Below are 17,550 nucleotides of genomic sequence, written 5' to 3' on the forward strand. Positions count from 1 at the left end.
AAAGTTAAGAGAGAAGCCACGGTTGAGTGGGTGATCTGACCTCAATAGATATTGCAAACGTACACACCGAAGCATGTACACATTTCACAGAGATGGATCACTAACACACCTCAACATCAGTTGTAGAATGCCCTTGATATGAGGGATTTTGGGTAGATGATGAAGTGGAGGAAAAGGATGACTGCCAAACTGGAACTAAATCTCTCCCACTTAAATCCCTCTTTGTCTCATTCTCCTTCTCACTGCACCCTTCTTTTCCTCTCTCCTTCTCATTCCCCCTCTCTCCTTCTCATTCCCCCTTTCTCCTTCTCATTCCCCCTCTCTCCTTCTCATTCCCCCTCTCTCCTTCTTGCAAAAGTACTCTTCTCCCTCAGTCAAATCAATGAAAGTGGCTACCTTTTCTTTTCAGAGCCTCACTATCACTGTCTTTCTCTCTCTTGTTCTTTCAAATTATCTGCCTGTGTCCTCTGTTGATTGGAGCCCTTGGCTCTCTCTCGTCATCTGCCCGTCTGCCCCCCCCCCTCTCTCCTCCTCAGAGCCTTCTGTCTGTTCATCAACCCAGCTTTTCCAATAGAGAATAAGAGAGAGAAAGAAAAAGAAAGCAGGTGGTGAGAGAGCAAGAGTAAGAGTGTGTCCAAAAACTAGCAGCAGAGAGAAAGAGAAGGAGACATGGAGAGGGAGAGAGGGAGAGAGGGAAAGATGGAGAGAGGGATAGAGGGAAAGACAGGGGGAGGGGAGCCGGGAGGGCTGGGGAGTGGGTAGAGAGCGGCCTGGGGTATAGATTCTGGGGCTTTTTACATGTTAATTTGCTTAGTGACTGCTTTAATCGTTCCCTCTTCCCATCGCAGCCTTCAAAGAGAGGATGCTTTTCAAAAAGATGAGGGAGGAGAGAGGGGAGGAGCGAGAAAGAGCTGGCTCCGAAACCAGATTTTCCATAACGTCCCCTGAAAGTTCACGATCATTGGCTGAATATTTGCTGAACAATTCAGGAAGTTTTAACAATGTGGTTACATGTGGGTTATGCGGGTGGCGTTCGGTGAGCTCAAGCATTGCGTTTGTTGTGTTTGTATTGTCAGAGTGTTGCCCGCCTGCTTGGGTCACACTCAACGAGCAGTCTTTTCCTGGCCTGAATGGGGTGGAAGGAGAGATGGCGATGAGTGTTAGAAACGGCAGGGGAAAGGGCCAGGACCGCGGGCTGAGCAGGAAGAGACTTTCAGCACCTCCAGTAATGATCGCTGAATTACAGTTCATCTGGTGGAGGGAGAGTGAAAAGGAGCGAGGGAGGAAGTGAGGAGAGGACATAAGTGAAGCTAAAAAAGCAAGAAATATGAGGACACTTTAAGGAACAGCTATTATTTTAGTGTTTGCTGGAAAAATAAGAAGCGTCCTCCCTCATGACACGTTTTGTCCTCATTGTCACATGTTTTTATTTTTTCCTACCTGGTGGTAATAGATTTCTCGTCTCTCCACTTAACAACACTAAATTAGCTTCTCTGGAGAGGCAGAACACGTGATGCGCACATTCTATTCTATTCTACCCTTGTGTGTGTGTGTTTGCGTGCTTGTGTATCAGAATAGAGACAGGCAATACAGGCAATAATGTTCACTGTGGTGCTCAACCTCACGACAGTGATGATAATTTTATTATTCATCCCACTTGCTGCTGCTGTCACCAGAGACAGCCGAACTAGCACAAACAACACAGAGGAGGGAGGGAGGGAGGGAGGGAGGGAGGGAGGGAGGGAGGGGGAGGGAGGGAGGGAGGGAGGGAGGGAGGGAGGGAGGGAGGGAGGGAGGGAGGGAGGGAGGGAGGGAGGGAGGGAGGGAGGGAGGGAGGGAGGGAGGGAGGGAGGGAGGGAGGGAGGGAGGGAGGGAGAACAGGAGGTGGAAGAGAGAAGGAGAACAGGGGGTGGAAGAGAGAGGGAGACTACAAATGCAATACCTAATTTGTGTATGTGTATTTAGAGTCATGAGGGACTAGAGGGATAAATATAATTACGTGGTTAATTTAGATGATGCTCCCTAGTGCATATTTAACAACGTCAACAGAGAGCCAGAGAGACAGAGCGACAGAGAGAGAGAGAGAGACGGACGGACGGACAGACGGACAGACGGACAGACGGACAGACGGACAGACGGACAGACAGACAGACAGACAGACAGACAGACAGACAGACAGACAGACAGACAGACAGACAGACAGACAGACAGACAGACAGACAGACAGACAGACAGACAGACAGACAGACAGACAGACAGACAGACAGACAGACAGACAGACAGACAGACAGACAGAGAGTGAAAGTCAAATGTCTACTGTTTGCTGATGATCTGGTGCTTCTGTCACCAACCAAGGAAGGCCTACAGCAGCATCTAGATCTTCTACACAGATTCTGCCAGACCTGAGCCCTGACAGTAAATCTCAGTAAGACCAATATAATGGTGTTCCAAACAGGTCCAGTCGCCAGGACCACAAATACAAATTCCATCTCGACACCGTTTCCCTAGAGCACACAAAAAACTATACATACCTTGGCCTAAACATCAGCGCCACAGGTAACTTCCACAAGGCTGTGAACGATCTGAGAGACAGGGCAAGAAGGGCATTCAATGCCATCAAAAGGAAAATATAATTCAACATACCAATTAGGATCTGGCTAAAAATACTTGAATCAGTCATAGAGCCCATTGCCCTTTATGGTTGTGAAGTCTGGGGTCCGCTCACCAACCAAGACTTCACAAAATGGGACAAACACCAAATTGAGACTCTGCATGCAGAATTCTGCAAAAATATCCTCCGTGTACAACATAGAACACTAAATAATGCATGGAGAGCAGAATTAGGCCGATACCCACTAATTATCAAAATCCAGAAAAGAGCCATTAAATTCTACAACCACCTAAAAGGAAGCGATTCCCAAACCTTCCATAACAAAGCCATCACCTACAGAGAGTTGAACCTGGACAAGAGTCCCTTAAGCAAGCTGGTCCTTGTTATTTCTTTCCAATGTGTCAAGTAATTATCTTTTTGTTTTCTCATGATTTGGTTGGGTCTAATTGTACTGCGGTCCTGGGGCTCTGTGGGGTTTGATTGTGTTTGTGAACAGAGCCCCAGGACAGCAGCACAATTAGACCCAACCAAATCATGAGAAAACAAAAAGATAATTACTTGACACATTGGAAAGCATGAACAAAAAAACAGCAAACTAGAATGCTATTTGGCGCAGAACAGAGAGTTCACAGTGGCAGAATACCTGACCACTGTGACTGACCCAAACTTAAGGAAAGCTTTGACTATGTACAGACTCAGTGAGCATAGCCTTGCTATTGAGAAAGGTAGCTGTGCTTATTATGCTTATTTATTATTACTTGTGTACCCTTAACCAGTTGTACATCGAGAGAGACCTACATCTCATACAACTCCATTAATACTGGAAAGCTGTGTCATATGTAATACCTCATAATCCAACAATATGAACCATTTTCAGTTGAGAAGGTCTATGGTCAGGATCAACAGGTTAAGGTTAGGGGGAATGGAGGGAAAACACGACTATCACACTCTTTGGCTACAATCATTCTTCTCTCTGACACTAATCTGGTCGTACACACACAAACACACTCATTCTTGCTTCAACAAAAGGTGGGTAGGTTGGCTTTGATGAGCAGCGGTGGTCCTGTCCTTGATGTGGTGTTTGTATAGATGGTGAAGAGGTTTAGCAGCTCAACCATCAAATACCAGTCTGCTCCCCACTACCCTCCCTCCCCGATGAGAGGTGTCAAAACAGTCTGCCACCTTTATGGTTCAGCCAACCTGTAAACTCCAACTATGTCCTCAGTGGAGGCTCCTCAGAGGGTGAAGAGGAGGACCAACCTCCTCAGTGAATTTCATAAAACTTAAAATAGTGAAACATTGAAAAAGTTATCCTTTTTAGATAAAACTACACAAAATATATTCACGTCACCAAATAATTGATTAGGACGCCGAAATGGCGCTGAATAGGATGGCTGACGTTTTAAATTCTGTAATCAATTGTGCAATTATTATTATTTTTTTTTTTTTTTATGTTCGTAACTTATTTTTTATACGTATTTTGTATATAATGTTGCTGCTACCATCTCTTATGACCCTAAATAACTTCTGGACATCAGAACTGGGATTACTCACTACGGACTGCAAGAAGCGCTTTCCTTTAACGAGTCCGACGAGAAAGAGATACTGCTCTCCCGGGAACAGGTCCAGATCCATGTCATTTGCGTGAAGAAAAGACAGAGGAAAAAAGGATGCAAATCAGGCTGCCTGCACCGTAGGCGAATCATGAGGGACTAGAGGGAGTAAACTCCTGTTGCATCAATTCTACTTGCTAACATGCAATCATTGGAAAATAAAATGGATGACCTACAAATATGATTATCCTACTAATGGGACATTAAGAACTGTAATATCCTATGTTTCACTGAATCGTGGCTGAACGACGACGCGGACAATATAGAGCTGGAGGTATTTGCAATGCACCGGCAGAACAGAGAAGCTACGTCTGGTAAAATGAGGGGTGGGGGTGTGTGCCTTTTTGTCAATAACAGCTGGTGCGTGATGTCTAATATTAAAGAAGTCTCGAGGTATTGCTCACCTGAGGTAAAGTATCTTATGATAAGTTGTAGACCACACTATCTACCAAGAGAGTTTTCATCTATATTATTTACCACCACAGACTGATGCTGCCACTACAACCATCTCTATATGGCCATAAGCAAACAAGAAAATGCTCACCCAGAAGCAGCGTGCCTAGTAGCTGGGGACTTTAATGGAAGCAAATTTAAATCAGTTCTACCACATTTTTACCAGCGTGCACATGTGCAACCAGAGGGAAAAAACCTCTACATCACCTTTACTCCACACACAGAGATGCATGCAAAGCTCTCCCCCATCCTCCACTTGGCAAATCCAACCATAATTATATCCTCCTGATTCCTGCTTACAAGCAAAAACTAAAGCAGGATGTACCAGTGACTCGCTCAATACAGAAGTGGTCAGATGACGCGGATGCTATGCTACTGGACTGTTTTGCAATGAACAGACTGGAATATGTTCCGGGATTCATCCAATGGCATTGAGGAGTATACCACCTCAGTCATCGGCTTCATCAATAAGTGCATCGATGATGTCGTCCCAAAGTGACCGTACGTACATATCCCAACCAGAAGCCATGGATGACAGGCAACATCCGCATCGAGCTAAAGGCTAGAGCTGCCGCTTTCAAGGAGCGGGACACTAATCCGGACGCCTATAAGAAATCCCGTTATGCCCTCAGACAAACCATCCAACAAGCAAAGCGTCAAAACACAATTAAGATTGAATCCTACTACTGACGCTCGTCGGATGTGGCAGGGCTTGAAAACTATTATGGACCACAAAGAGAAACCTAGACGCGAGCTCCCCAGTGACGCGAGACAACCATACGAGCGAAATGCCTTTTATGCTCGCTTCGAGGCAAGAAACACTGAAGTATGCACTAGAGCATCAGCTGTTCTGGATGACTGTGTGATCAAGCTCTCAGTAGTCGATGTGAGCAAGACCTTTAAACAGGTCAACATTCACAAAGCCACTGGGCCAGACGGATTACCAGGACTTGAACTCAAAGCATGCGCGGTCCAGCTGGCAAGTGTCTTCACAGACATTTTCAACCTCTCCCTGACTGAGTCTGTAATACCTACATGTTTCAAGAATAACACCATAGTCCCTGTGCCCAAGGAAGCGAAGGTGACCTGCCTAAATGATTACCGCACTGTAGCACTCACTTCAGTAGCCATGAAGTGCTTTGAAAGGCTGGTCATGGCTGACATCAACAGCATCCTCCCGGATGCCTTAGACCCACTCCAATTTGCATACCGCCCTAACAGATCCACAGATGATGCAATATCAATTACACTCCACACTGCCCTTTCCCACATGGACAAAAGGAACACATGCGAGAATGCTGTTCATTGACTACAGCTCAGTATTCAACACCATAGTGCCCACTACTAATGCGTTAGTTCTAGTAGCTGTGTTGACTATGACATTACGTTAGCTAATATGGTGACAACGATGTAGGCTGTGTGTAGCAGTTATGATATGAAGGTATGAGTTGGAAGGGTTTTTTTGCCTGGTCACAGACGGCTGTTGTGTTGTGCACCGAAGTCCACAAGCGAAGGGATAAGGTGAGAGGAGGAGAGCGCGTAGATGGCAGAAGGATACAACAAGGTTTTTTTTTTCAATGAGTATCTTCCATCTTAAACGGCACCGACCACTACCCTTTCTCACTCATCCTGCTCCTCGCTCCACACAACTCTCACCCTTCCCAAGTCGCCTGCCTCCAACACATACACACAGAAACGCACACACATGAACACAATACACATACAAACCTGTACACACAAACTAGAGGTCGACCGATTAATCGGAATGGCCGATTAATTAGGGCCGATTTAAAAAATAAATGTGTACGTTTATTTAACTAGGCAAGTCAGTTAAGAACACATTCTTATCTTCAATGATCGCCTAGGAACAGTGGGTTAACTGCCTCGTTCAGGGGCAGAACGACAGATTGTCACCTTGTCAGCTCGGGGGATCCATTCGTGCAACCTTACAGTTAACTCGTCCAACGCAATAACGACCTGCCTCTCTCTCGTTGCTCTCCACAAGGAGACTGACTACCTGTTACGTGAATGCAGTAAGCCAAGGTAAGTTGCTAGCTAGCATTAAACTTATCTTATAAAAAAGAATCAATCATAATCACTAGTTAACTACACATAGTTGATGATATTACTAGATATTATCTAGCGTGTCCTGTGTTGCATATAATCTGACTGAGCATACAAGCATACAAGTATCTAAGTATTTGACTGAGAGGTGGTAGGCAGAAGCAGGTGCGTAAACATTCATTCAAACAGCACTTTTGTGTGTTTTGCCAGCAGCTCTTCGTTGTGCGTCAAGCATTGCGCTGTTTATGACTTCAAGCCTATCAACTTCTTACCTGGGAATATTGAAGACTCATGTTAAAAGGAACCACCAGCTTTCATATGTTCTCATGTTCTGAGCAAGGAACTGAAACGTTAGCTTTCTTACATGGCACATATTGCACTTTTACTCTCTTCTCCAACACTTTGTTTTTGCATTATTTAAACCAAATTGAACATGTTTCATTATTTACTTGAGGCTAAATTGATTTTATTGATGTATTATATTAAGTTAAAATAAGTGTTCATTCAGTAATGTTGTAATTGTCATTATTACAAATAAATTGGGGAAAAAATTGGCAGATTAATCGGTATCTGCTTTTTTGGTCCTCCAATAATCGGTATCGGTATCAGCGTTGAAAAATCATAATCTGTCGAACATCTAACACAAACACACAGTCACACACATTAACCCACATGAACGCAATACACAGACTAACTCACACACACATCGATACACACACTCACACATACAAACACATGACCCCCCCCAACAATGGAGTCCCCCTCAACAGACGACTAGCGGGAGAGAGCGCTACCCTGCTACCCAAGCTCATAGAAACAAGGGAATGAGAGAGAAAAGAAAGGTACCCAAAAGCAAACCCCCGGTCATCCTCGGGGGGCCCTGCCTGGCCTCTTTACCCCTTGGCCCCTGTGCTCTGTGTACATCCTGGCGGCCCCCGAGCACCCAGCTGTCAGGATACTGACATCTTAATCAATCCTGGCCCACGACCTTGTCACACATACCAGCAAGATGGATGAACAACTTAGTGACCTTTGACCCTCAGCCAGCGTTCACAATCCCCTGACCCCCCCTAACCCGCACACCCCCCAACCTCACTGCTCCAACAATGATGGAGGAGTCCCATTCACTCACCACTGCTGGGAACCAGAGGCCAAGGTACCCCCATAACCTTTGCACACACACACACCCTCTTTCTGACAGAGGACTTGAGGCCCAACCCCCCATCTCAGCCCCTCTTTAGTGTGTTGGACCACATGATTATATTGAAGTTGAGCCCCCCACTATTCTGCCTCGTCATGCTGTGGAATATTAACCAGCTCATCAGTGCACTTGAAGGCTGACAGTGAGCTCCACCTTTTAACCCATCAAACACTGAGGCGAACCCTGGACTGACGCTCTGGTATCCATGGAGACCCAGGCAGAACGTGAGTGTGTGTCTGAACTAACTCTGATGTGATAGTTGCCCGTGAGATTGGTATGAGAGGGAACTAAATATTGCTGACTCAAACCAGTAATACATAATCATTCAAAGAGATTAACTGAATTGAACAAGTGTATTTAACTACCCTCAATCTGCTCTCCTTCATCCCTCCATCTCTGCCTTCCCCTTCTTTGAAGACAACCCAGGGGAGTGAGAAACTGGCCCCAGCCCTCCACACAGCCACAGCCACCAACAGGGGAGACGGGCTCCATTCCAAAGAACATTCTTGCCACGAAATGCTACCCCCTCACCCGCAACCTTTCCCACACACACACCATCTGTGACCATTTGTACCTCAGTGCGTCCTCCTCGTCCCCCCTCAGAAGGAGCCAGCCCTAGTACCCTAAATCACCAGGCCTGTTTGTCAGGCAATTAGTCCTCTGAGATAGCGCTTAAAGGCTCCCCCGTAAATGAAGGTAGGTAGAGTGTCCCGTCCCCCATTGTAGCCACGCACCCAGAGAGAAACACATAGCAGGCCTATATATCCTTGGTAATTGTATCGACAGATTCTCCGCTGGCTTTTGAGTACAATTTTGTTTTCTTGCATTGCCATGTTTTTATTCATATGCTGATGGTTAATATAAGACATCCAATATGTATAGCCACTCAAACATTAAACAGAACCAAGAGGGATCATTGAGATGGAAGAGTAAAACAAACACTTGTAGCATTTTTTCCCCCTCATCCTCAATGCTGTGTGTGTGTGTGTGTGTGTGTGTGTGTGTGTGTGTGTGTGTGTGTGTGTGTGTGTGTGTGTGTGTGTGTGTGTGTGTGTGTGTGTGTGTGTGTGTGTGTGTGTGTGTGTGTGTGTGTGTGTGTGTGTGTGTGTGTGTGTGTGTGTGTGTGTGTGTGTGTGTGTGTGTGTGTGTGTGTGTGTGTGTGTGTGTGTGTGTGTGTGTGTGTGTGTGTGTGTGTGTGTTTCTTTCCACCTCTCATCCACCAGCATATAATGAGGTGAATGAGCACTGGACCTACTGAGAATCATCTGACTGGGATTGGGGCTGGTGGTGGGGTGGGGAGGAGAGAGAGAATTGGAAACATCTGGTTGGGATTGGAGCTGGGTTGGGGAGGAGAGAGAGGGGCTGGGAATCATCTAGCTGGGATTTGGGCTGGTGTTGGGGTGGGGAGGAGATAAAGAGAGGGACTGGGAATCATCTGGCTGGGATCTGGGCTGGTGTTGGGGTGGCGAGGAGAGAGAGGGAATGGGAGAGACTGGGAATCATCTGGCTGGGATTGGGGCTGGTGTTGGAATGTGGAGGAGATAGAGAGAGACAGACTGGGAATCATCTGGCTGGGGTTGGGGCTGGTGGTGGGATGTGGAGGAAATAGGGAGAGATACTGGGAATCATCTGGCTGGGATTGGGTCTGGTGTTGGGGCTAGGAGGAGAGAGACAGACTGGCAGCTACTGGTATCTATTAAGACTGATCTCTTCTGAGCAATTTAGCCACCAGAGACACACGGCAGACAGGCAGGCCTGTTCCCCTGGTCGAACTAACACATCCCAATAGAAGGCCAGTTCTCCTGGCCTAACTAAAACATCCCAATGGCCTGGATAATTACGGAATGTACAATCATCACTGCTTCTATTGCCCAGCCTGATACCATGTAGGATAGACGCAGGGAGGTGTGGAGGAGAGATAGAGAGAGACAACAAGCAACAGAGAGAGAGGTTGGTGAATAGAGGAGAGGGGGCAAAAGGGAGAGACAAAGAGAGCGGGATACATGGAGGGAGTGAGGCAAAGAGACCTACAGAGAGAGAGGAGGGAGATATGATAAAGAAGCAGGCTTCTGTATGGAGATAGAGATGGAAGGTGAATGAAGAGAGAAAGATAGAGATAAGTATAAATAACCTTGCAGAACAGCTGCTGCCAGCGACTAAAGGAATATATATCTGAGGCAGACAGAAGATTTCTCTCCTTAACTTACCCTGGCATTTAGCGTTCCTCTCCTCGAATCCCGGGTTACACAGGCAGTTCCCGATAGGCACCAGCCACTCTCCGTCCGCCCCGCAGTACATTTTGGGAACGTCACGCTCCTCAGAATTATGCACGCAGGATCCTCGGACTTCCACCAGTGAGGAGGTGTCAGCCCCGGTGATGGTGTCAGGGAACTGGGCCAGGTTCCTCACGGCCATGGGACACTTCTTATAGAACACCCTGACAGACACCAGGGCGATGCAGGCTCCCACGTCCTGGAAGGCCAGGTAGAAACCTTTCCGGGTCAAGGCTCCGACGTCCCTGACCTCCGTGTTCAGCTTCATGATGCGGTCTCCGATGTCCACCTGGGTGAAGCTCTCGTCGGCCGCCACCGTGTCGATCTTTCCAAACTGGTTCTCTCGGATGTAGCGCTCCTTGTCGTTGTTGGACTCGTAGTAGTAGAGGTTGAAGGTCTCCTTGCAGGTTCCCATGACACCAGGGAGGCTGTTACAGTCGCGCAGGGTGAACTTGATCTCGATGTAGACACGCTGGGCGCCACCTCGGAGGATCCAGTCCGTTCTAAGCCAGTTGTTCTGGTTGGGTTCCATGACATTACACACCTGGTACGTCCTGATGGGAATGTTCTTCTCATCCATGATGCTCACCTCCTCCCACTGAGGAGACAAACACAGAGACAATGTTAGGAAAACATCTGACGAACATTATATCGACATTACAAAATTCTGGAAAATGGTAGGCCACATAAAAACAGTGACTTGCATTGAGAAAGAGCATTGAGAAGGACCATAGCAAAATGGTGACTCAATATCTGTGTCCCAGTAGGCCAATTATTTAATGGCCAAGCTTGTCAATTTGAAGAATAATAAATGCATGACAAGGCCTAATATAAATAGTAAGGCCTTTTATAATGAAACTACTACTGGTACAGGCAGAAATAAGCACAAATAGGCCTACTGTGCCTTATTCAATCCCGACTAGTAAGTTTTATCTCTACATAAAAGGAAACCAACCAAATCCTTGGGGAACATGCACCATTCATTATTACTATGATGTCAAATTTAATGTCTCAATGTAAATCCCCATAACTCCATGATAAATGTAAAGGTCACAAAATGGAGAGAAATACAGAAAGAGAGCAAAGATAAAGGAAAGGGGGTATTGAAACAATCTTATGTATGAGCTAATGGATAGGCTCTAAGTCTGTAATGGCTTATAGTGATTAGAATAGAAACCCAAGTGATTTCAACAGAAACCCAATAGAAAAAGTGTGTCTGTGTTCTTTCTGTAGGTATACAAATTATTTTGGAGAGGGAGAGGGTTTTGACAGCACACATGTGGATTGGGTGTATGGATTAGGTTATTGATGACTGGCTGGCTTATTATAATAGGAGCAATGTTTGTTTTACTTATGATAAAGAGCCTAGGGTATATGGCGTTTTGAAAGGCATTGTGGGCATTATGGCATGCTCATAGAGATTCAATGCAGAAGTTTTTATCTCAATATCCAATCATTTCTGGGTAACAATTAAGGACCTTACTGTGATTGTTTTCAATTATAATTTTACAATGGTCAAAAAAGAAACAAAATAGCTTCTCAGCGAAGAGTAAAGAATTTTGCTAGGACTGTCTGGGAGTGGTCTGAGTGGGGAGGGGAAAACTGAGAACTAGCTTTTTATTGGCAGAGAGGTTTGGAAATCTCTTTCATATTGGTCTATTAGCTAATTTACCACCTGGTGATGTCAACAGACAGGCCAACACTCCATCCCACCAAAACAGGCTGTAATTTCAGGCAGTCTTTTCAAACAGTTCTTGCACTAAAAAGGCATCATCATAATTTTCACAATTTCACATTATTATCTGACCTTATTGTGTGGAAATATACATAAAAACCGGTAAATCACGTTTTTCACTTCGCTGGGCCTTTACATGTTTCACAATGAGGTTTAAAAAAATGGTTTTCTAATTTATTGCATTTAAAAACAAAAGCAGATAAACCAGCCTTCTGCTTGTATCTGGTTAGGACTATATAGTATGCAGAGAAAGGAGCCCAAACAGAGCTATTACTACGGGGAAGGGTGTATCCTGCGCTTTATTTGATTCAACGTGTTATCATAAATAATCTCGTTCAAAGCACTATTCCTTTGAGTAGGGGAGATAACTCTAAACATGGGTGAGACTCCGTAACCCCCGCTGCTCAATTCCACTGCTCTCTTCTCTCTGCTTCGCCCTTTATCGTGGAAATCAACCGCTGTGGCAGATAAGGCCGCACCTTTTCCCGATAGCGGAGGAGAGAGAGAATGTGGGCAATTGGTTGTAATGAGAGGGTGAATGTAGGCCAGTCCGCGCTGCCAGCACTCTGTCAATCACTCCGCCACGGAGGAAACGGCTGAAGGAGGAACAGAGAGCAACTAACAGAAGCACACACGAACCAAGTTCATTGAACAACAACTCAACCCCATGGTGAATAAAACAAGAGTTGGAGAGGCGGAGCTGCAACAAAAGATCAACGTTTCTTTTATGGGTCTATAGCATACGATAAACTGTACCATTAAAATATAATGGATATGCCAGAAGATGTCTGAAAAGACACAAGAACGTCATTGCTCTTGGATAGCATATGTTGCTCTACTTTGGGACACCTCGCTGGTTTAGTCTATAAATACGACTAAAACTATAAGATGGTCCCATGCAATTAATCAGACGCCAGTGCTGCTGCTGCTTCTGCTCGCGGAACAACAGGGGAGTGTGCCAGACAGGACCCAGCCGCGCGCACCCCGGGCCCCTTCACAGCCATTCCCGAAACAGTCGCACTCTGTACATGATCAGCGCAACTATATATATCCCAATTAGACCACGTGATCACGCATTTAGTCCGATCACATTCCCTATCGCTTTATGGCCCAATCCAATCATACAGCGAGGACTGAAACCCGCTGCCCTTTCCCTTCATTCATCCATTCCAGAGGGCCCTTTCTGTGCTGCCAAGTTCCTCTCCCCCGCGCCTCAATGGGGGAAAAGGATATAAAGTTTCTCCACAAAGACCGATTCAATCCGCGGTCTATTCAGGAAACCCGACGCCTGCTACAGTATCGGACTAGAATCTGACCATTACTGCAAGTAGAGAGAGAGGAGGGTGGGGGCCGGTAGGCTATAGAGGACATCATCTCTCCATTTTGAATCAACGGGGGACTCGCGTCCTAACGAGGGGCACTTACCCCTCCTTCTGTTGGGTTGGCGACCCAGCCCAACTCCCCCGCTACGGATCTGGAGTCCAGTAACGTCACTGAAAAACATAGAAAGAGAAGTGAGCAGTTATAGGCTGTTCATAACACGGATGACGTGTAATCTGGTCTACAGTGCTAATATGCGGTTTGGAAAAGCCACGGTGCTGTTATGTTACCCTAGTTGGATAGTTATGCAGTTTGATCGAGGAAAACAATTCTGCGCAATCTGCTCGCAATCTGCTCAACGAAAAACCAGTCAGAAATAGGCTAATGATCGATGTGTAAGGACCTATCTATAGGAACACGTCCACGCATATAACTCCATAAAATATGTAATATGTTTGGATTACTCAAATACGTAATGTTGATATTTTTTCAGGGAGATTTGTGATGAAAAACATAAAGGGACCCCATTTTCCTGGGATTTGATATTTGTATAAATAACCATGGGTATTGTCATTGTAACCCTGGATGTTTGGTTAAGAAATAGGCCTAGATATTGGAGACTCCGTTTGTCTGTTCTAACTCCTGAGGTTCGATGATGATCAATCGAAGGCTATTGGAGGAGCACGGACTTCTAAATTAATTTGCTTCAGTTAGAAATCAAAAATAATCCGTGATGAGGTTTATCAAGCCTCTTATATTTCTTACAGCAATCTTCTCAGTGCGCAGTGACGAAAATCTCAATTGTAAACGCTTAAAAGTTCACTGAATTTAATTTTAGAAAGTGGATTTAATTTAATATGTTAACATTTATCTGAAATTACTTGGCTTAGGTCATTCTTTGAGTACTGTTTTGAAGTTAATGCATTTGACATAGAAAATGCACAAGAGCCACTTGATAATTGAGTGGGGAGTATTGTACAGAACTGCGACTGCAATACATGGTTATGAATTAAAATAACATGGCTCATTTTTGAAGGTGGGGGGTGCACCACCGTCCTTACACAAAACCAGACACAGGCGCCCTCCAAAGCAATAATGATTGCTGCATAAAATCGAGTCTTTGTGACCTATATGGCTAAAAAAAAGTGTGTTGAAGAAGGTGACTGTTGCTTAATTAACAGAAACTCTGAAGTAAGACTTCCCAGCACTCGACTCGGACCCTGCTAGAGCCCCATATAGACTTCATACGCTCCGGCTTTCTGCCAAGCGCTTTCAACAATTTTGGGTACCAGGACCAAGTAGCCTACGACACAAAACGTTCGATGGGTTTGACGCATATGGAAACCCAATGTCAGCGAATAATGACACATGTTGTTGAGCAAAATAATTGTGTTGCCCCCTTATATGCGTTTCTGCAGGTTCTTGCACGAGTCCAGAATAGCTACGGGACAACGGGCTCGTGGTCCGTCTCACACACGAAGTGGACGGAGTATAAACTAACGGAGAAGAAGTCCAAGACGGGGCTCCGCTGTTATTCCCAGTCTTACCTTCATTTGGAGGGTAAATCCGTGCCGAAGAAACTAACGTAGAAATCCCAAGCAGCACAAAGGTCGCCGTAAACAAAATCCCAGCCATGAGTAACATTTGTCGTTCGCCTTTTTTCGTTCGTTCCGCTCCTCGCAGGTCTTGCTCACTCTCTCTCCCTGTGGAATATGCGTTTGAAGCAGGGATAGAGCGACGCTCCGAAAACAGCCGGGAGGCGGGTCTGAGCGCTCTGACGCGGCAGTCATTCCAAATAGGAAACGCAGTGGACGGGAAAACGGCCAAATAATCATTAATTGTCCCCCTACCCCTCAGCCATGAGTGGACACTGGGCCAAATGGGACTGTGTAAAGGGCCAGTTGTTACTGTAATATTTAGTGAATTTCTTTCATGCGGACACCACTTCTTTTCTCGTTAAAGACAATAAACCAATAAACCTCCAAGATAATGTCGTTACATTGTTATTAATAATAAAGATGAAATTCCCAAGTACCGTTTCAACATTGGTATCCCTAATTAAGTCTAGGCTATAGCACGTGTCTCAAAAGTGCTTTGCTCAAATAATCCTAAAAATCTTAATTATTTCTTCGGACTAGTCGTTGTCATGTGTAGGCAGATATTTGTCATTTTTCTCATAACGTGAGTTAAACCGCCTACTCGTCATTGGGCCGCGTTGTGATCCCCATATGAAAGTTGTCTCCAGTGATGTGCAGCGCTGTCCAAGATGAAACACTTTAGACCACGGTCGCCACCTAGCGGATACAATCACAGATAGTCTGTATATATTGGATTATGGAACAAGTAAGAGCATGACACAATTACATAACACGAAATTCCAATTTGGGAAATTGATCATAACAATTGTGTGATGAATGATGGCCACGAATCCCGTGTTATTGATTATAGTCGTTATTCAAATAGTATTTTATCAAGGTTGAATTGGAATTAAGGTGTGTTGGGCTGATACATATGGGGATCCATCCCTGAGTTGTGATAACAAACATTTAACGCCCAAAGGTCTAGAAATAAATCGACAAGAGTAACCTAATGTTTTCCTTTGGGTTTTTCTTCAAACAATGAAGGCATTATTCGGTTTTGAAAAACCCTGTGTTCTCCCTTTTGGTTCAGCCTGTCTGTCTATTTCCATGTTTTCTTCACCCTCCCTTCCTCCCTCACGTCCTCCTACGCAAGCTGGATCTTTCTCCATGCTCCTGCAGGATGAGCCAAGTTTGGCAGCCTCCAGGCAGGCTTCAGTGAGCCGCAGAGGGCCATCTTCGTGGCATAGGTGGGAAGTTCTCGCATCACCTCACACAGTCACTAATACATACACAAAGGCCAGCAGGTTACCCAAAGTTCTTCCTGATCATGACTCATTAGTTTAAAAAAATATATATATATTTCACCTTTATTTAACCAGATAGGCCAGTTGAGAACAAGTTCTCATTTACAACTGCGACCTGGCCAAGATAAAGCAAAGCAGTGCGACAATAAACAACAACACAGAGTTACACATTTGATCAACAAAGGTACAGTCAATAACACAATAGAACAATATATATATACAATGTGTGCAAATGGAGTAAGGAGGTAAGGCAATAAATAGGCCATAGTAGCGGAGTAATTACAATTTAGCAAATTAACTCTGGAGTGAATAGATAGATTTAAAGTGACACTTCACTTTAAAGGTTTTTTTAAATAATTTCAGCCAGTAGTTTTAAAGTAGTACTCAGGAGCCAAAATGGTCTTCCAGAAAATGTTGCTAAATTGTGTACTATGTCATCCATTTCGTATGATATGTTAGATCCTGCAATAAACAATTGCTTAATTAAGATCACACTTGGATGTGTAAACTGTAGGTTACACCTGCCTATGTGCATTTTGCCTGGGAACCAGGAAGTGGCCAGATGACACAGATGCTACAGTACAGGACTGTTTTGCTAGCACAGACTGGATTATGTGCCGGGATTCATTCAATGGCTTTGAGGTATAGACCAACTCAGTCATCGGCTTCACCAATAAGTGCATCAATGACGTCGTCCCCACAGTGACTGTACGTACATATCCCAACCAGAAGCCATGGATTACAGGCAACATCCGCATCGAACTAAAGGTTAGAGATGCCGCTTTCAAGGAGCGGGAGACTAATCCGGACGCTAATAAAAAATCCCACTATGACATTTTCAACCTCTCCCTGGCCGGGTCTGTAATACCAACATGTTTCAAGCAGACCACCATAGTCCCTGTGCCCAAGGAAGCAAAGGTGACCTGCCTAAATGATTACCGCCCCGTCACACTCAGGTCGGTAGCCATGAAGTGCTTTGAGGCTGGTCATTGGCTCACATCAACAGCATCTTCCCGGATACCTTAGACCCACTCCAATTCACATACCACCAACAGATCCACAGGTGACCCAGATCCACACTGCCCTTTCCCACATGGACAAAAGGAAGACCTATGTGAGAATGCTGTTCATTGACTACAGCTCAACGTTCAACACCATAGTGCCCACAAAGCTCATTACTAAGCTAAGGACACTGGGACTAAACACCTCCCTCTTTAACTGGATCCTGGACTTCCTGATGGGCAGCCCCCAAGTGGTAAGAGCACGCTATCCTTAACACTGGGGCCCCTCAGGGGTGTGTACTTAGTCCCCTCCTGTATTCCCTGTTCACCCACGACTGCAACACCACCAAACACAACTCCAAAACCATCATTAAGTTTGCTGACAACACAACAGC

General features: G+C 45.2%; 1 protein-coding gene across 2 annotated transcripts in view; it reads right to left on the reverse strand.

The window, feature by feature from the left end:
* The window catches only part of LOC123992590 (ephrin type-A receptor 4-like), an 85,551-nt gene extending 70,579 nt beyond the window's left edge, over positions 1–14,972 (reverse strand). For both annotated transcript variants that reach the window (XM_046293849.1, XM_046293847.1), the window contains exons 1-3: positions 14,818–14,972; positions 13,376–13,443; positions 10,150–10,813 (exon numbers count right to left, since the gene is read on the reverse strand). In XM_046293849.1, coding sequence (XP_046149805.1) covers positions 10,150–10,813; positions 13,376–13,443; positions 14,818–14,914 — 829 coding nt within the window. In that variant the 5' untranslated portion in view covers positions 14,915–14,972. The remainder of the gene's footprint in view (positions 1–10,149; positions 10,814–13,375; positions 13,444–14,817) is intronic.
* Between the last annotated feature and the right edge of the window lie 2,578 nt (positions 14,973–17,550).

The sequence above is a fragment of the Oncorhynchus gorbuscha genome, linkage group LG13 (genome assembly GCF_021184085.1).
Source record: "Oncorhynchus gorbuscha isolate QuinsamMale2020 ecotype Even-year linkage group LG13, OgorEven_v1.0, whole genome shotgun sequence".
In the NCBI taxonomy this organism is placed as follows: Eukaryota; Metazoa; Chordata; class Actinopteri; order Salmoniformes; family Salmonidae; genus Oncorhynchus; species Oncorhynchus gorbuscha.